This window comes from Elgaria multicarinata, chromosome 2 (genome assembly GCF_023053635.1).
Source record: "Elgaria multicarinata webbii isolate HBS135686 ecotype San Diego chromosome 2, rElgMul1.1.pri, whole genome shotgun sequence".
NCBI lineage: Eukaryota > Metazoa > Chordata > Lepidosauria > Squamata > Anguidae > Elgaria > Elgaria multicarinata.
This window is the reverse complement of record NC_086172.1, coordinates 8623710-8644653: the sequence shown is the minus strand read 5'-3', so window position 1 is coordinate 8644653 and position 20944 is coordinate 8623710. Positions and strand designations below refer to the sequence as shown.

The window sequence follows — 20944 nt, the reverse complement described above, 5'->3', positions numbered from 1 at the left end:
ATTACTTTTACTGAACTTGTAAGAATCTAATACTGCGGCCTGTGACCTCTTGAACAGAACAGGCCCTAGAAACATTTCAAAATGGGTTAAATGCATTTTTTCCAATGGAAAGACTTTCTGTCGCTCACTTCTCCTGCGTTCAGAATGCAGCCTTTTGCTAAAGGGGAGAGAAGGTCTTATTCAAATTTGATGCTGTAGGTTTTCCAGCTAGTGAACAAGTTCTAAATTCATAAGGAGAGGGAAATATTTAAAGGTTGCATGGTCAATATATACCGAATTAATGCTTGTCTGTTGAAAGTTCTGCAGGTCTTTGTGCTCTCTCTCCTCAGTAGGGTTAGGGCTGGAAGGCAGAGGACATGAAAGGGAAAATATGTTGCAATATTTGAGCAGAAGTGAAAACGTTTTGGTTTTACCTCTGAATTGGCACATTCTGTGTTTTAAAATAACCTTATTCAATAAATATACTGTGAAACCGTTTCCTTCCCAGTTGAAACACATTGGGAAAAGACCTAGTCTTCCTAGCTATAGTTCCTAATGTCACAGAATGCTACTTCTGTGTTTAGAAAGTGGTAGCAATTTTACCACAATTTATTTATTTATTTATTTATTACATTTTTATACCACCCAATAGCCGAAGCTCTCTGGGCGGTTCACAAAAATTAAAACCATAATAAAACAACCAACAGGTTAAAAGCACAAATACAAAATACAGTATAAAAAGCACAACCAGGATAAAACCACGCAGCAAAATTGATATAAGATTAAAATACAGAGTTAAAACAGTAAAATTTAAATTTAAGTTAAAATTAAGTGTTAAAATACTGAGTGAATAAAAAGGTCTTCAGCTGGCGACGAAAGGAGTACAGTGTAGGCGCCAGGCGGACCTCTCTGGGGAGCTCATTCCACAACCGGGGGGCCACAGCGGAGAAAGCCCTCCTCCTAGTAGCCACCTGCCTCACTTCCTTCGGCAGGGGCTCACGGAGAAGGGCCCCTGTAGATGATCTTAAGGTCCGGGCAGGTACATATGGGAGGAGGCGTTCCTTCAAATAACCTGGCCCCAAACCGTTTAGGGCTTTAAATGTCAATACCAGCACTTTGAATCAGGCCCGGACCTGGACTGGCAGCCAATGAAGCTGGAAAAGGACTGGCGTAATGTGATCTCGCCGGCCAGTCCCTGTTAGTAAACGGGCTGCCCTATTTTGTACCAGCTGAAGCTTCCGGACCGTTTTCAAAGGCAGCCCCACGTATAACGCATTGCAGTAATCCAAGCGAGAGGTTATCGGAGCATGGATAACTGTAGCTAGGCTATCTCTGTCCACAAAGACCCTCTTATCCTAGCATTTAAAAACAACAACACCCAAATATGTAATGGATCTCTTCTTAAGCCCATGCAACTCTGTAACTGCTGTCCGAATAATGTTCTGGGGTGCTGGAATCTAGGATCATGATATCCTGTTTACCTTAATAAAGTTGTTTTAACCTTTTCCTTCTTTTATTCGTGAAGTAAATTGACTACGAAAGAAATTGACCCATGTATCCAGTTGGGGGCAAATTGTCTAATCTTTTTTCTTTTTCTTTCTGTGTTTGCATGTTGGTGGTGACTAGTATGCAAAGAGAAGCGGTTACAGTGTTTTGGATTTGGATATGGGAAATCCAGATTTGAATACTTGTTCAGTCACACAGCTCCCAGGGTTTGTCACTCCTTCTTGGCCAAACCTGTTTGTCAGGGCAGTTGGGAAACTAAGATTGCAGTTCAAACGCCAAGGATCGATGTAATAAACAAAGGTGGTCATTGAAATTATGCTAGCCACTGTTTTACAGCCTAAAACAGGGGGTAGGCAATCCTTTTGGACCCATGGGCACAGTTGACATTTTGAAAAATTGCTGTGGGGATAAAATTTGGGGGGTACACCCCTCTCCGTAGTCTCACTTTTTTGTCCCCCTGCTCCAGCAATTTTTGGACAGGGGACTTTTTTGCTCTCCCCCTGCCCCCCGCTATTCAAGTCAATAGAACAATATAGCTCCATTGACTTAAACAGAGGTGGGTAGAAATGTCCCCTGCCCAAAAATGGCTGGTGGGGCTTAAGCCCACCCACCACCAAGGACGTTGTTGCTCCAAGAGTCCTTGGTGGGGGATACGGTTACCCCCCGCGCCGCCGCCACCGCCATTCTTTGGCAGGGCATGATATTGCTCCATTGACTCTAACAGAGGTAGAGAAAGTGTGTCGATCAGGAAATGAAAGGGCAGCAGTGAGTAGGAAAGGAACACCAAGAGCCTCACGGGCACACTCGGGGGCAGGGGGAGGGGAATTGGCAGGTGCCAGTGCACCCACAGATGCCATGTTGCCAACCCCTATTGTAAAACATGCTTCAAAAAAAGTTGTCCTAATTATAAATGATAACTAAATGTGGAAAAACTGACCCATACATTCTGGTACATGGAAGAAATCCTGCATAGTGAAGTGGGAGCATTATGGGTTGGCCGTGTGGTTTGTTCCTCTAGGAAAAGTTTTGTTTGGCTAATCATTTTGAGAATTCTTTTAAAGTGCTGTTGTTCCTTCTCTCTCTTCCAGTGCGGATATAACTTTCTCCAGGTGCCAACCATTTTCTGTTAAACTGCAGAAACATGTACTAGAGTCATTTCTCACTTCTCACGCTGTCTTTCTGCAATATACACAGGGTTGGGGAACACGGTGTGCAGGCGCTCACATCAAACATGATAGCTTTAGCAGGTATGCACGCTAAAGCTATAATGGAGCATGTCCTTATAGTCAGTGGCTGCTGGAGCAAGGCTTGAGTTCTGACCCAGATATTCGTGCAGGCCGAAAACTTCCCCAAAGCCCAGAAGGAGCCTGCCAGTTCCAGATGCAACCTTCGGTGCATCACACTAGAAAGTGTATTGCTATCCTTCAGATGCTTCCTTGCCTGCTGTACTGTAAAGAACCCAGCTGTGATTTGGAAGCAAAGTTGGAAGTGTGACTCTTAATTAGCCGTCAAGACAAAGCAAGAGTTGGGCTAACCAAATTAGATACCCCACTGCTACTTTAGTGAATGAAGTGATGAGTGGGTACAACAATACCCTGTTGGCCAGACTGCAGGCTCGCTTAATTCCCTGTGCTTAGCAAAATAGGCAGACATAACTATTTTTTCCTTCATCTTTCTCTTTCTATAGGAAATAATGAACAAAGTGTGCCAAGGTTCTTGATCAGAGAAGTGGAATTTGAGGTAAAGGAATTAACTAGGCTCATGTTTTCGCCTGATCAAGAAAATCATCCATCGAAAGCACCAGTAAAATATGGTGAACTGATTGTGTTGGGGTAAGTGGTTTGCATTAAAATGAGATCCTGTACGGCTGCAGTTAACCCTGCAGACAACAGCTGTTTTGTTGGTCCTATCTGTTTTCCTGTTCTGTAGTGATTTGCAATACAGTCTGGAATTAAGAAGATTTCTTCTAGCACCCTGACTACACACTACTTACTACCGTAAGACCTGATGTTAGGGCATATCGACATGATCTTGCTGTTTGTCTTTGGGCATGATCCAGCCAGAGTTGAGTACTTTTAAACTCCACTGATTTCAGTAAGAGACATTAAAGCATGCGCTTAACTTTCCCACTGAAATCAATAAACATCATTTATTTTTAAGATGTTTACAGTACAATGGGATCTGAAGAACTGGTCTGTTCTTCTAGACACTAAGCCCAACCTTAGGGGAGGTCATGAGTCTATACAGCTGCTGGGGAGGTTTGTGTGACCAGAGCTTCCAGTAGTTTCTCCTTTTACTTCCTCTTTTTATTTTTCCCAGGAAACTTTCTGAACTAAAGATTGTGCCCAATGGCTCAGAGTTTGCAGCAGACGAAACTGTAGTCTGGGCATGATTTCAATGTCTTCCAGAGAGTTTCTGCACTTTGAAAGCCATGTGTGCAGTCTTGCACTAGGGACCCCTTTCTTCTTTTCTCCTAACTGACCAAGGGCAAGGAACATTCCTAGTAAGAAAAGAAATTGAAAATGAAACCACGGCTAAATCTTTTCCATGCTACATAATGTAGCAGCAAACATTACAGATAAGAACTTAGTTGGAAGCAGTATGGCATTCAAATTCAACTAGGCTAACGTTATAATTCACCTGAACCTGTCTGAGGTGATGTGAGAAGGGACAGATATTTGTGTACATAGCTGAAGATTAATGATTTTAGTTAGTATTATGGAAAAGTGTGGGGAGAGTGCATGTAACTGAAGATCAGTTCTGATGTCACACTTTATATTCACAGGATACTTTTGTTTTAATAACTCCTTTGGAAGCATATAATTGGAAAAGTTTTGTTAGAATGTGTAATCTATGTGCCTTGTACCAGGATCCTATTTAGTACTGACAATTTTGCATACATTCCTGTAGTGCAGCCTTCCTCAAGCTGGGGCACTCCAGATGTGTTGGACTGCATCTCCCAGAATGCCCCAGCCAGCTGCTGGGGCATTCTGGGAGTTGTAGTCCAACACATCTGGAGCGCCCCAGGTTGAGGAAGGCTGCTGTAGTGTTTTTTAGAATGACCTCAGTGTATATGTACCATCAGAACTATTGACTTCTCTGATATAATCATTAGAGAACATATTATGATCTGGTGATTTTGTAGGAAAATACAAGTCCACATTTCTGCAATTTGTTTTTATTATTTATTTGTTTGTTGCATTTATATCTTGCCTTTCCTCCAAGGAGACCAAGGCAAGGTACATGACCCTCCTTTTCTCCACATTATATCCTCACAACAACTCTATGAGGTAGGTTAGGCTGAGAGTCAGTGGCTGGCCCAAACTCACCCAGTCAGCTTCATGCCCAAGTGGGGACTAGAACCCAGATCATCCGAGTCCCAGTCCAACACCCTAACTACAGATTGCAATGCAAATTGGCTTTGTCATAGAATCATAGAACAATAGTGTTGGAAGGGGCCTATAAGGCCATCGAGTCCAACCCCTGCTCAGTGCAGGAATCCACCTTAAAGCATCCCTGACAGATTTTTAGAGAAGTATGTTCCTATTCCTCTTACATTCTCCTATAGGCACAGACCATCACTACAGCCAAAGCATGCACCAGTTTAATGATAATACATGCAGATTAATTCAGAGATCCTCCCCCAAGCTCAGAAAACCTTGAGTAATTTTTCCTGCATTATTCTTCCACAGGTACAATGGCTCTTTGCCAAATGGAGATAGAGGAAGAAGAAAAAGCAGGTTTGCTTTATTTAAAAGGCCCAAAGCAAATGGGGTGAAACCTAGCACTGTGCATATTGCCTGTACGCCTCAGGCAGCAAAGGTAAGCTTGATTGATGAGCTTTCATCTCCAAATGCCTGATTTTGTTTGTTTATATACCCATGTAAATTAAAAGCATATGCTAATACTGAAGTTGGCTTAATGATTCCAAAGCAAGGCCTGTTACTTTGAAAGGCGCATCTCGCCTTCTGGACATAGACATTTTTAATACTGCGATTCAGACTTGTATCCTGCTCTTCCTTCACTGAGCTCAGGGTGGTGTACATGCATTTGGACTACCCACCTTTATCCTTGCAAAAAGCCTGGCTGAGATAGGTGGGGAGAGTCACTGAGCTAGTATACTTCATGGCTGAACGGGGACTTGAACTCTGATCTCTTCACCCAAAGCCCAACACTCTAACTACTGCATCACACTGGCTGTAGACACCGGACACTCCTTATAATTGCTGATACACTGTTACATGAATTTTGCAAACTATGCAAACTGGCCGACGAGACCACGTCACGCCAGTCCTTTTCCAGCTTCACTGGCTGCCAGTCCAGGTCCGGGCCCGATTCAAAGTACTGGTATTAACATTTAAAGCCCTAAATGGCTTGGGGCCAGGTTATCTGAAGGAACGCCTCCTCCCATATGTATCTGCCCGGACCCTAAGGTCATCCTCAGGGGTCCTTCTCCGCGAGCCCCTGCCAAAGGAAGTGAGGCAGGTGGCTACCAGGAGGAAGGCCTTCTCTGCTGTGGCACCCCGGCTGTGGAATGAGCTCCCTAAGGAGGTTTGCTTGGCACCTACATTATATGCTTTTAGACGCCAGGTGAAGACCTTTTTATTCTCCCAGCATTTTAACAGTCTTTAAATAAATTTTAACTTGGTGCTTTAAATTTGTAATTTTGCATTGCTGCTGTTTTTATCTGGTTGAGCTTTTGTATTGTATTTTATAGTATGGTTTTATACTGTTGTTTTATACTTCGAATGTTTTTCATTTTTGTGAACCGCCTAGAGAGCTCTGGCTATTGGGCGGTATAGAAATGTAATTAATTAATAAATAATAAAATGTGTGGTAGGCATTGTCTGGCCAAATGAAGTGACGCTGTCCATGTGACGAGGGCCTAGGTTTGATTAAATTAATAGTGAGGCCAGGGTAGGGGAATATTAACAGGTAGCTGAAGGTGGGACTTTGGCAAAGGGTAGGTTGCATTATAGAAGAGGTACTTGGGTGTGCCAGACATTGGGAATGGCATAGCAAAAAGCAGAGCGGGGAAGGTGAAAGGCAGAAGCAAATAAAAGCCGATAGCAATAAACTGGGAGAGAGAGCAGGTTCCACATCAACTGGAAGAGAAACTGAGAGACGGCCAATGCACAGAACTAATAAGGTGACTGGTGATACTGGACAAGTGAAAGAGGAGAGAATCTGAATTTAAAGATGTGAGAAAGGGTAATGAGGAAATAAACAAGGAAATAAAAGGAGATAAAAAGAAAAAAGGACAGATATTAGAGGTGCTGGATAACATGAAGCAGCAGGATCTTGCTGTGTCCCGGATCTCATGGGTGAGTGGGATGAAGGGTAGAGTTGTCTCCAAGGTCTGTGCTGTTGCAAACGCAGCAGGGTCCTGAGAATGGGGGAGGAGTTTTGTTTCTGTCTTTCCCATCAGATATGAGTGGAACATCAAGGAGGAAGTGTTGGGCAGATGGTTGAATGACTGTGACTGGGCAGGAAGCCAAGGGCTAGAAGGTTTCCTGACAGCTCAGGGGAGTTTCCGGCTTCATGTGGTTGGTGGTTCCATTGATGTCCCGGTCAGTCTCCGGAATGTGAGATGGCCTGATCGGTAGAGAATTGGTTCCCTGGTCCTCTGGGGAGCTTGGAGCAAGGAAATGCAAATGGCAGAAGATTCAGGATAAAGTCAGCCAAACAGAGCCCACTTCAGGGCCCACTTCATTTATTTATTTTATTCAATGTATGAGTTTTCCTGTAGTTGAACCTCTTAGGGCGACACACATAATAAACTTTATCACCGTTGCATCTGCTCAGTGCCCTCCTGCAGAGCCTGTCTGGGTATGAAGGGTCTCCTTCATTTGGAGCTTCAGGGAGATCTACTGGAACTCTTAGTAGCTTATTCAGACTTCTTTGCTCAGCCTTCTTTGTATATAGATCCACTTGCATCCTCTCTGACAGACTTGCTAAGACCCTGCATTTGTTCTGTGTGGTTGCATTGCTCTGGTTTGTTTCGGTGCTTTGGTAGGTATACCGACAGGGTGTTTGGATAGCTGTGGCCCACCACACCTGTGTGTGTCAGACTCTTGCTAGTCTTACTACAGGCATGGCCACCTTGAGAGAAGGAATCGTCTCGATAACCTTGAAGGAGGAGACCAGTCCTAAAGAAGCCTTCTTTGAACCCTTAGAAACCTTTTGCTTCCATATTTATTAACTGTTGCTTGTCATGCCATCCTAACCCAACAAGCTTTGCTTAAACTTAACTAAGATCTGTTTGAAACAAGCCAACTTGAAGCCATATGAAGCTGGCTTGTTTTTTAAAAAGAGATTAACCACAATTTAGGATTTGGATAACATGCTAAATTGCAGTTAATCAGAAATGGACGAGAAAGCTTCTGATCTTGTAGCCACATTCGAAAGGGGGAGGGGAGGGGAGTGCACAAGTCCATTGAGATAAACCATGGTTTATTGTGACATCCAGTTGCAACCGCAGAGTAAATGGTAAACATCAAAGAGATAAGAATAAAGACTGTTTCTTACGTAAGTAGGGGTGGAGGAGTGTGCCACTTGGTGAGGTAGAAGTTTTTAGATGTTTAGCTATGGCAAAATAGATATTTGTGTATTAGGATCATGTGTGAGAGTTGCACAATTCATCCTCAGAAGTGACCTTTGAAGCAGCCCTCAGTGCTCTAATGTTGAAGGAGATTATTTTGGGCTAGTGAAGGTTAAAATAAAGAGGACATAAGAACACAAGAAGTGCCCTGGTGCTGGATCAGACCGAGGGTCCCTCTAGTCCAGCGCTCTGTTCACACAGGGGCCAACCAGCCATCAGCCAGGGACCAACAAAGCAGGACGTGGTGCAACAGCACCCTCCCACCCATGTTCCCCAGAAACTGGTGCACACAGGCTTACTGCCCCGAATACTGGAGACCCACGTCTTGTCTCCCAGCTCATGTGATTGCCTCCTCCAAGCCCAAAGTTTGAGCTTGCAGAGGAATATGTCTGATCAGTTGAAGACAACACAGCGTTGTCTTGCAAGACAAATGCCACTATCTTCCCCAAGCCGGTCAAATGGCGAGAGCGTAATCTGCTTTGCAAGCTCTTTTCCATCCTGCATGAAGTAAATTTCCATTTCCTTTGTTTTCTGGTAGCACCCGTTTTGTCCAAGTGACTTATTAATCACCACAGGATATAAGCTGGAGTAAAAAGGGCTGTTTAAACACAAACCCCACTTTTCTTCCCTGAGTCCCTGTGGTAATAGCTGGGAGGAAGGGGAGGAGGCTGTGTCAGCCATCACGTTCAGTGCCTCATCCTTTGTCACACTTAATCATCCTGAGCATCTTAATCATTCAATACGTCTAGGCCAACATATGGCTAACAGTAGGCATGACTAATGTGCTTGTCTCATAGCAACATGTGTTCTGTTGCGAAGCGCTAAGTGGGACCAGTTGGGTCTCTTTTGTTGGATAGATCAGTCATGCACATAAATAAATAAATAAATAGGATTTCTGTGCAATTCGGAGCTGTGAAGTGACACACCTGCACCTAATTAGCATCTGTGAAGTTGAGCTTTGGGTGAGAGGCTAGTAATAGTAGCTTCTAAATGTATGCTTTATGGATAGCTCTGTGCTGGGAGTGATGGAAGGATCTCCACAGCAGCTGCTGAAAGGGCTGGAACTCCTAGTAAAAGAATCAAGACAATCAGCTTGGAGCACTCTTGTGAATCAGTTGTCCCTGTTCTTCATGTTTCAAAGCTACCCTGGGGTGGGATGTCAGGGGAGTGCATTAGCATTGCCTTCCGTTGTCGTTCAAAATGGGCTCCCCTTGGGCACTTCATTGGCTGCCTGCTGGTATTGGCTGCCTGCATATTTCTGAGTCTGCTTGCGTTGACTGCCTGTATGATTCCAAGCACAATTCAAGGTGCTGGTTCTAACCTATAAAGCCTTACATGGCTCAGGACCAGAATACCTGATGGAATGCCTCTCTGAACACAAACCTACGCTTAAGTCCTCCTTAGGGTGCCTACTCAGAGGGAGGCTCAGAAGACAGCAACAAAGGAGAGGGCCTTCTAGGTGGAGGCCCCCAATTATGGAATGATTTCCCCAACGAGGCCCGCTTGGCGCCGACATTGCTATCTTCTTGGCATCAGATCAAGACTTTTCTCTTTTCCCAGGCGTTTAGCAGCATGTGATGAGTTTTAATTGGTCCCAGATCTGTTTTTAGGTTTGGCTGACAGCTCAAAAGTTGTTTTTAGATGTATGTTCTCTTTGCGTATACTGCCAGTTGTATGTTTTATGGTTTTAAAGTTTGTATATCATTTTTAATGTTTTAATCTTTGTAAACTGCCCAGAGAGCTTCGGCTATGGGGTGGTATAGAAATGATGATGGTGGTGATGTTTCCACTAGCACTCACTGGCCCTGTTCAGACAACACACTGAACCGTGATGGTTAAGCATTTTGAGCTAAACATTATGGCTTAGCATGTCATGTGAACATGACTTAGTGTGTCATGCGAATCATTGCGGACCATGGGTGGCTACATAACCACAGTTTAAACATGCTCACTAACCACTTGCTGCAAAAGGGTTAGTGGCCTAATCATGGCTTAGCATGTTGTCTGAACAGGCCCACTGAAAGGAGACTTCTCGTGGAGATATCAAGAACTAGGCCTTCTTCAGGATGCTCAGCCCTACCTTTTCTCCAGAGGTCTGCAGTGCCCCCTTGAATATTCCTTAAAGAGCTGCCTTCCAAAGTTACTGAGAGGCTGAGCCCCACACCCTGGTGCCTTCCTTCATTGCGAAGGGCTTCTCAGAATATCACATGGATCCAAAATTAGCCAGGTGAAGAGTGTTGGTGAAAATCTCTGAACTCTTCTCCAGTGTTCTGGCTTCATTTCCGTGTGGATTGTGTAATGTAAACTTCGCTCTGCTTAAGAAATGCTCCAAGACGAGCTTAAGATGCTCAAAGTGGTGGGGGGAGAGGGAGATGACTTTTGAAGGCTATATCCTAGTGGCATTTTTCGACCAGTAAACAAACTTGCCCATTTGAAATCTGCATCCTTTGACTGGGTGGTCTGCTTTAAAAGCTGACAAGAAAGCTTTTAAGAAAGAGCCATCATAATAGACAGTAAAACACCCATAGACTCTCCCGTCCCCTCCCTCCTATATTTAAGCTATGTATATGCTGCTTTTCTATTTAAAGGCTACAAAGAGGTTTACACACACACACACAAACCTTCACAATAAAAGTAATAAGTTGCATCAAAAATATGAAATCCTAATGCCAAAAAATAAGCAGAAGACTTAATAAATGATTGAATTGCTTTTAATGAATAGATTTGTATTTCTGCACTGCTGCTGATTTTATCCTGGTTGTGCTTTTATATTGTATTTTATATTGTGTTTTTATTACTGTTTGTTTTATACTTTGAATGGTTTTAATTTCTGTGAACTGCCCAGGGAGCTTCAGCTATTGGGCGGAATAAAAATGCAATAAATAAATAAATAAATAAATAAATAAATAAATATAAAGTATGGAACAGTTGTAACATATGTTCCAAGGCATCCGAGCAGAGTCCTTCCAGGAGGTTGTATGAGGTTAGCAGAGTGATTCCACCCATTGTAAAAGAGAGTCCCCACATGTTTTGCTTGGTCAGGCAATTTGACAGAACGTCATCTGAGGCCATCTCCACAAACCATAGTATAAGAGGAAGGGGAGGAACCTCCATATTTGGGCTGGATAGCATCAGCAGCACTCATAATTGGTCTACAGTGCAATCCTATATCTACCTACTCAGAAGTAAGTCCCATGGAATACTCCCAAGTAACTGGGTATGGGATTGCAGCCTTGGTTAGCAATGGAAGGAAGGCTCTTCCCATGGTTGCTCCAGAATAGAGGAGGAGTCATGCAGAGGAGCATCCATGGCCTCGTGACATGGCAAAGTCACTGCCATGGCAGGCAGAGTGTTACTAGCAGAAGATGCTCATTAAAGGTAATGCTTTATGGTTGCTCATGATAAATACCAGTGTTACAACGTGTGTGTGTGTGTGTGTTTAGAGCCAGGCCAGAAATTGTGAAATTAAATGTCACAAGATTTTATCAGGAATAGTGGAGGTGAAATGAGCTTTCCGAACATACTGAAATCCATACACTGCAGTATTTCTTTCATAGAATCTTAGAATAGTAGAGTTGGAAGGGGCCTACAAGGCCATCGAGTTCAACCCTCTGCTCAATGCAGGAATCATTCCTAACCCGGGGCGCTAGAAAATGGAGGTGAAAGCAAATATTGCAGTTTCATCACATTTCTCTGATCTTTTTAAGACATCTTTCTAAAGATGAAGTGACTTCAGAATGATAAAAGGGGGTTACCTGATACAGCTTCTCCCATCCTGGCACCTTCCAAATGGGTTGGGCTGCAACTTCCATCACCCACAACCAGCTGGAAGGTGCCAGGTTGGAGAAGGCTGAGCTAGTAGGAGTGTTATGTTCAATTGCTCTTGCTAACCAATTTATTTCAGTTGCTTGCTTATAGTAATAAATGTTTTCTTTTTACAGGCAATAAGCAACAAGGACCAGCATAGTATATCCTATACCTTGTCTCGAGTTCAAACGGTAGTGGTCGAATATACACATGACAGCAACACAGACATGTTTCAGGTATGTATAAAGTATGTGTGTGTTGGAAAGTAGTCCCATCAGTAATGTCATCATTGTCAGACTTCTTTCACATAGGAAGAAGCAGCTGGAGTTGCACTAATATGGAGTAATGCTTTCCCCCCTCCTTCACTGGCCCAGGCCGTTAACACCACTAACATCATCAACAGCCCTGAGAAAAGCTAAACAGAGAATGTTGGTCAATGGGCAGTTTAAAAGTGCAATAAACAAATACATAAATGTTAAAAGGCTGGGTGACCTTGAGGTTTATTGGCTGGGGAGATGGGAAGGAAGTCCTTGTAAATAAGCCACAGGGTCAGAGCTTTGTTCGCATCTTTGCCACAGACATCCGGAGTAAACATTTTTGAGGGCTGTGCAATTTGACCTTTCTGTTCCTTCCTTGTCTGTCACACTCCCCACCCACCCCTTCTATAAAGGGGCTTACTTCACCAGCAAATTTTGATGTTCTGCCCAGCTGAAAACCATTCAGAATCAGTCAGTACAAGTTAGCTATAAGGTAGGCGACGTGCTTCCAAGGATGCAATGACCATCTCTTGTGTAAAATATTACTAGACTTCTGTTTAGAGAGAAATTGCTCTTCAAGCCTTCTACTGCAGTTTTGTTCTGATTTCTGATCTGGATTAAAGTTGCTGGCTTCGGATCCAAACTCTACTAATACTCTACTCTGGACCCACAATACACTCTTCACCTGTCTTATTTAGTGTGACTTTTACACTGTTGCATGCTTTGCAGACTTGGAGTCACTCTCTTTATCGTGGATTTCACTACTGGTGTGCTTTTCTCCTCGGTTATCTGGCTTGGAACCTCTGTAGATTTTGAGATGTAGCATTTTGTTGACACGTGCTCTTAAATTCAACTTCCAGAAGAACAGCAACGTTTCATGACTATAGCAGCAAGGAGGTCAAAAGTGCTATGTCTGTGCCATCTGCCTCTCCCATTATGACAGGAGTCCTTCATAGTTCGTAGTTTGGGGGTACTCTTAGACCTGTTTCTGTCGTTGGAGTCTCAAGTAGCCGCCACGGCTCGGAGTGCCTTTTACCAGCTTCGGTTGGTTCACCAACTACAGCCTCTCCTGGACAGGGCTACTTGGCCACGGTGGTACAGGCATTTGTAACCTCAAGATTGGATTACTGCAACATGCTCTGTGTGGGGCTGCCCTTGAATCTGCTCCAGAGGCTGGAGCTAGTGCAGAATACTGCAGCTCAGCTGTTGTCTGGAGCTGCCTCTTTCCAGCATGTAACTCCTCTGCTGAGGGAGCTGCACTGGCTTCCTATTCGCTACTGGGCCAGGTTTAAGGTTCTTGTACTTGTGTACAAAGCTCTAAACAACTTGGGACCAGGATACCTGAGAGAGCGCCTTCTCCCTTACCAACCTGTCCAGTCACTGCGGTCATCTGGGGGCCTGCTCCTGGTGGTTCCACATAGATCCATCCTCCGATTGGAGTCCACCAGGGGAAGAGCCTTCAGCATGATGGCTCCCCTCCTATGGAATTCCCTGCTTCTGGAGGTCAGGCAGGTTCCAACTTTGTACTCCTTTTGGTGCCTCCTGAAAATCTTTCCTTAATATGCAGCCTTGAATCTCTGTATTTGCTTCTTTTAAAATTTGTTTAACTGTTTTATTCTGTTTTTATTTTCATTTTATCTTGTACACTGCTCCAAAAATTTTCAATGGGGAGCAGTATGTAAATATTCTAAATAAATAAATAAATAATAGGCAGTTGCCTCCATCAGCTGTGAGGTGCCAGAAAAAGACTCTAGCCAGCTGAGGGACCCCTTACATTGTTGGACTGCCACTCCCATCAGTCTTAGCCAACATAGGCAAGGGTGGGGGATGATAGGTGTTCCAGCCCAACAACACCTGCTCTGAGGCACAGTGATCTGGTTTTGAAACACATGGACAAGCCACTTACTTGACATTGAGCCAAGCAAAGAATATAAAAGAAATACACCATATCTTATCAAGTAGTAAAGCTTTTCCCTGAAATTTAACACTTCAGCTCACAAAATGCTCCCCTACAAATAAGTCCCTGCAGACAGAAAACTGATGCCTTAGCCAGACCTAAGGTTTAACCCGGGATCGTCCCGGGTTGATCCCTGTTCATGTAAATGACACACAGGCTATCCCGGGAGCAGGCTGGGATGACCCCGGGACAAACCTTAGGCCTAGCTAAGGCCTAAGATATCAGGGAGGAGAATTCTAGCCTAGCTTTCACCCTAATGTCCTTTTCTACACATAGGATTTCTTTTTTAATCTCACAGGAAGCATTGAAAACATTACAACCTGAAGCAGTACATTCCAGTAGAACATATTATCACGTGATTCTTCTGATGGTATAAGCAGGACCAGGTACACAGACAAGGGCAATCTAATTTGTTGCCCTGTGTGAATAGCAGCAATAGTTGCAGCTGAAAATCAATAACAGAGCTCAAGCAACACCTCTGCATCTCCAGGGGTGGGTGGGGAGTTGAAACACTTCCCCCTTTTGTTCTTTCAAGTGTGGGTCAATGGGTGGAACTTGTCAGCCTTTGACCACTTCAAAATAGGTCAAGTCTAAGTGCCCCTTGTCATTATTAATGTTTATATTCTGCCTTATCTGCTAAAAAGCCATCAAGGCAGCATACAACAACTTAAAACCTTAAACCTATAAAAGCAAAACTGTTAAAAATAGTAAAAATATTCAAACTACGTCTTTTAAAAGACAAATTGAAAAGATGCGTCTTCCCACCCTTTCCAAAGGCCAAGAGAGTGGGGGACCAATTAAAGTTTTGGGGGGAGCACATTCCATATTTTGAAGGCAACATAGGAGAAAGACTTCTAAAAGTACCCAACAACCAACAGGCTGTGCAGGTCTTTCCTGCAGTTCTTAATACTCTGACAAGTTCTAAAGTGGTCCCTTAGATAACCAGGTCAAAATCAACACCTTGGATTGCACCCAGAAAGTGCAGGTCCTTCATGACAGTGTCATATGGCCCCAGTACTGTGCACCAGTTAGCAGCCTAGCTGTTGCATTTGGCACCAATTAAAGTTTCTGGACACTCTTCAGGGCTGGCCCCACATATCGCACATTTCAGCAATCTAATTGTGATAAAATCAAGGCATGGATAACTGTTGCCATGTCAGACCAATTCAGGAAGTGTTACAGTTGGCACACCGAGCGTAATTGTGCAAGCACACTCTTTCCCACTGCCACCACCTGAAGATCCAGGAATAGCATAGGATCAAGAAGTACCCCTAAGCTATGGGCCTGACTCTTCAGGGGGAGTGCAACCCCTTCTAGAACAGGTTGAATCCCAATCTCCAAGTCAGGCTTTCTACCGACCAACAACACTTCTTCAACTTCTGCTTGTTTATCCTTGTCCAGCTCTTCGTTGAACCCAGGCAACACTTAATGCTTCCTTGGTGTAAGGTGACAAAGAGCAATAGAGCTGGGTGTCATCGGTGACACTTTACTCCAAATCTCTGAATGGCCTCTCCCAGCCATTTTATGTAACATGAAATGAGCTTAAAGAAGAATTCTGAGAACTTCAACAAGATAGAATCCTGTGGGACACTATAGGTTAATTAATATGCAGTCTAACAGTAATCCCCTAGCACCACTTTCTGGGCGTAGCCCAACAGAAAACACCCAAACCATCACAAAACAGCACCTTAATTGTTGTAAACCGCCCAGAGAGCTTCGGCTGGGGGGCGGTATATAAATGTAATAAAATAAATAAATAAATAATAAATTAAGGCCCTTCTGGTCCAGAACGATACCATGGCTGATGATACCATGTCAAAAGCCATCGAAAGGTAATAGGCTCAGGCACCACTCCTCATTCAGTTCCACCAAATAGACCAGAGCAAACTCAGTCTCATATCTGAGCTAAGGATGGGCGAACATGCAACGTTCGAGCTCAACAAGGTTGTTAAAATTCTTCCTTGTGCCTCATTTTGCCTTGTGTGTGTTCCCAAATGTGAGCATCCCTTTTTTTTTTTCCTGATTGGGAAAAATGCACTTTTTTTACGGTGTGCATTTTTTTCCCAATTGGAAAAACACATTTAAAAATAAAAATAAAAAATGCATGTTTTTCCCAATCAAAAATGTGCATTCCCACCCCCACCCCCCAGGCTAAAGTGTGAAAAAACAGATTTGGGGGGATTTGAGCATGTGCACAAGTGTGCATTTTCAGAAGTCCCCACCTGCGCAATTTGAGGAAATTGCAGATAAATTCCCGAGAACTGCATTCCTGTTCATGTTCAGGGCTGCAAACAGGAATGAAATTGTTATACCTCCCTAATCCCAGCTAAAAGTCTGATTAAAAGGAGTCCAGATAATCAGTTACATCGAGATGCGTCGGCAGCACCACCATGAGGGTGCAGAGACAAGGGTGACCACTTCCATGAAGGGCTATAAAAATAGAACTCCGAGCCCACTGGTTCTAGTAGCTGCAGTCCAATTTTTTGAGTAACCTGAAAAGATGCAAGGGGACAAACACTCAGTGATTCTCAAGAGTTTCAAACAGTGATGTTGGATGAAGTTCTGCTATATCAGCCTTCCTCAACCTGGGGCACTCCAGATGTGTTGGACTACAACTCCAAGCATTCTGGGAGATGCAGTCCAACACATCTGGAGCGCCCCAGGTTGAGGAAGGCTGTGCTATATTAAGACCAAGCGACTCGTAATGTCAAAGGCATAGCTAGCAACTACATCTTATTTTCTCACTTCCTCTAAAGTAAGTGCAACCGACCTCCATCAGGACCTAGCATGGAGGCTTTAACCCTTTGCCCCCCCCTCCCCACTCTGGTCCTGTTCAAAATTAGGGGATCCATACTGCTAATTTTCATTGCAAAAAAGTGATCTATTGGTTTTACAGAGTGCTAGCTACATCTTCAGAGTAAAGTGTAGTTTAGCTCTTACATTCTTGTAATGTCCCTTTGAGGGCAAAGATGTTTTGATTTTACAGAAGTTTTCAATAAACTTAAAAAGTGCCAGTTAGTTTACCTAATAGGGGATTCTTGGATTGCAGCAAAGACTAAGAGGGCAATCCATTGTTTTCAGCCAGAAACAAAAGAGCAAAGCTTTTAATGTTTACACTTAATTAAGTAGCTCATCTCCAATCTGATTATATGCGAATTAAAAAAGAACAGTGGTGCAGTTAGTTAATTTTAGGCTCTGGACTTACTGGTTTTACAGGGGAGGGGGAGGCTTTGAGACACTCATATGTCTTATTCCAGCTGTGAAGTACACAATGAACATGCCCCTCCCTCCGCCCTTCCATGCTTTACAACTCCTGTGTTTCTGATAAGCTGACAGCACAGGCATGTTAAATAATATATTTAAAAAATAAAAATAATATAGAAAATGTGGGTCTTTAACCATGTACATAGGTTGGCTGGTGCAGTAGTGATGATGATAATAATGATATTATTTGTGTGGGACTGAATTCCAGTTGCACAAGACTGAAAGAAAGCCACTCTGTACATGCATAGATTTGCTAATCTTATTACTTCAGGTTTGTTTTGCGGGGGGGGGGGGGGGAACCTGTTTCCTGCCATTGAAATCTATTAGGACTAAGCCATGGATCACATTAAGCCAGGGCTGTTTAATCTCTTTCAGCACAAAGACCGAATTCCATTTCAGAGAAACTCTCGGGGTCACATTCCAATGGTGGGTGGGCAGGGTCAAAAGAAGAACGCACCGGCCTGTTTTAGCTTATACCTCTGCCAGTAACTAATCCTTAGGAGAAGCATCTCAGCCTTTTAGAATGGGAAAGATTGCATCTAAGCGAGGGAAACCACCGAACCATCTGTGGTCAGGGGAAAGGAGGTGGGGCCATCTGGGGAACCCTGGAGGGTCAGATTTAGCACCGGCCCGAGGTATCCCCCCTGACACACACACACACACACACAGCACTTCATCTACCTTATCAGGGCTAAAGTTTCCGGCCAACCATTCAAACCCAGTAGAGATCCTTACAGACAATCTTATTAGCTATTTAACTAGTATAGTCCCCAGCCGTGCCACACGCAAAAAGGAACAAAGAAAAATGTTTAGAAGCTTTGCTTTCTGACCAGTGGCAGGGAAGCAATAGTAGAAACACAATATTTTCATATTTACTTGTTGCATACATAAAGATCCAAGCAGAGGTTGCGCTTCATGGCTGAGTGGGGATTGAACCTTATCGATCCTTACACCCTAACCACTATAGCGCCTGGCCTGGCCTTATGGGGAGGGTAGTGAATTGATGGGGATTTTTTTTTTTTTGCCTGAAAGTTTATCTGAGAGAAATGAAATTTAGCCTCTAAGCATCATAGCACATCCCAGCTTCATCCTATTCTATTTCTGAAATGATTCCATCTAGTCCCCTCCTTTCTTCTCTACATCTTCCTCTTGCATGCACAGGAATCTGCGCATCAGTCCCGTTAAACTCAGTGGGACTTACTTTGGAGTAGAAATATACAGGATTGTGCATAGCATCTCTCTCCCCTGCCCCTGCAAGCGAAGGATGGCCTCTTCTGCATTAAAAAAAGAAGAAGGCAGCCCTCAACTTACTCAACAGCACCTACAGATGCTTATGCCACTCTGGTACCAACATATGCCGCCTGTTCACTCTTCCTGCTCAAAAGCTTTGGTGTGTGTATGCAATGCAGGCATGAATGGTGCGTGCTGCAGCTACTACCTCTGAGAAACCTTTTCCCAGTCCCTATGGTAGCTGCACTGTGAGTTCATAGAATCATAGAATAGTAGAGTTGGAAGGGGCATAAAGGCCATCGAGTCCAACCCCCTGCTCAATGCAGGAATCCACCGTTCTCATTCTCTCTCTCTCACTCACTCACTCACTCACTCACACACACACCTCAGCTGATCTGTGTCCTTCAGACACATAAATGTGCCCGTCAGAGAGACTTAATAACATTCCCTCCACATTTTTAAAAAAACCACACATGCTTTATTCACATCATTTATTCATTTGGGGTTTACAGCTTGCAAGCATGCAGCTCAGGCAGTTCCTTCTCCTAGCTCAACTCTGGACTTATTCTCTCTCTGCCTGGCATTAAGCCCCTTTCCTCCCCTCTAGCATGCTTCTTTGTCCAGCTGCAGGGAAGTTTTTCTCTCTCTCTCTCTCTCCTGCCGTTTCCTTGGCTTTTCTCAGTGAGGGTTCTTCCATGGCCTAGTTCCTTTGCAAGTTGGGATGGGAAAAGGTGAAATGGCCTGAAGTTTCATGAGACACTGTTGGGGGCTGTGGCCCAGTGGTGGAGCCCCTGCTTTGCCAGCAGAAGGTCTCTGGTTCAAGCCCCGGCATCCTGCCTAGAACCCTGTGGAGTCATTGCTGGCAGTCCGTGTCGGCAATACTAGGCTAGATGGATTCAGTACAAGGCAGCTTCCTACGTTCCTGGTGGAAGCAGAGCTGGCTTGGGATGAAGGGCAGATGCAGGCAGCCTGGTACAATCTCATGCTTAGGTGTGCTCACTCTCCAGCTTACCTATGGAAAGTGAAGCCCAGGGCATGGGCAGAACAGCTGAAAGGGGATGGAGAGAGGGGGGGGGCAAAGGTACTGCTGCTGCCTTTCTCTCTGTGTTTTTCTCCTCTTGCCTCCTTTCCTGTCACAGTGTCTGCTCTGCCTCCTTCTCCTGTCCAAACTGATACTCAATTTGAAAAGGAGGAAAAAGGTGAATCAGAAAATAGCACAACTGCGAAGTTATTGTGCTGGTTCTATCTTCTCAGTGGTGGCTATGGTGGGGTGTGGGGGCTTTACTTATTATGCAGGATGGGGGGCCCGGATTTCTGTCCTCAGGTCCATTTGTAAGAGCGCCACTGCCAAAGAGCATTCATTATTTTTTTGACAATATAGCCGGGATGTGTCCAGGGTCAGAGAGCAAACAATGCCTGAGGTTTGATTCACCACCACAAAGACATCAGATGTAGCATTGCTGATCTGAATGTGTCTTGGGTTCGTGAGCCCACTGCAAAGTTTTCTTTGCCTTGGATTATAAATGTTGCCCTGAAACTTTTATACGTGGTAGCTCACTTATCAGATTGACCCATGGGTTTTCTGTTTTGGAACATTACAGTGGAATGAAGGACCTTTATTGTCTGGGGGCTCACCTCTGTTACAGTTTTTGGTAGTTATTCTCTGGGCTGTGTTAAGATGCTTATATTAGAATAACTTCATGCATGATTTCTTGGGTGATGGACGGATAGATCATATTAGTGCTCTTCCTCCACACATCTCAAGGTATCATATGTGGAATTATCCTATTTTATCTTCATAACTCTGTGAGATAAACTTCGTGAAGACCCAAGTCTTCACGAAGACTTTGTGACATCTTCGTGAAGAGGCGGTAATTAGACTACTCCTGAAGAAGCCTAACTTGGATCCGGAGGATGTTAACAACTACAGGCCGGTGGCTAATATCCCATTCCTGGGCAAGGTGCTTGAGCGGGTGGTTGCAGGACAACTCCAGGCACTCTTGAATGAAACGGATTATCTAGATCCATTTCAATCAGGTTTCAGGCCTGGTTTTGGAACGGAAACTGCCTTGGTCGCCCTGTGGGATGACCTCTGTCGGGAGAGAGACAGGGGGAGTGCGACCCTGTTGGTTCTCCTAGACCTCTCAGCGGCCTTCGATACCATCGACCATGGTATCCTTCTGGATAGGTTGTCTGAGCTGGGAGTTGGAGGTACTGCGTTGCAGTGGTTCCGCTCCTACTTGGATGGCCGATTCCAGAAGGTGGTGCTGGGGGATTATTGCTCTGTGCCGTGGCTCCTAAGCCATGGGGTTCCGCAGGGCTCTATTTTATCCCCTATGCTGT

The 20944-nt window shown here is 44.2% G+C and overlaps 1 protein-coding gene across 3 annotated transcripts in view; it reads left to right on the top strand.

Moving 5' to 3' along the window:
• The window catches only part of PELI1 (pellino E3 ubiquitin protein ligase 1), a 66915-nt gene that overhangs the window by 40707 nt on the left and 5264 nt on the right, over positions 1-20944 (top strand). For all 3 annotated transcript variants that reach the window (XM_063115982.1, XM_063115984.1, XM_063115983.1), the window contains exons 2-4: positions 3173-3317; positions 5178-5307; positions 12028-12129. In XM_063115982.1, coding sequence (XP_062972052.1) covers positions 3247-3317; positions 5178-5307; positions 12028-12129 — 303 coding nt within the window. In that variant the 5' untranslated portion in view covers positions 3173-3246. The remainder of the gene's footprint in view (positions 1-3172; positions 3318-5177; positions 5308-12027; positions 12130-20944) is intronic.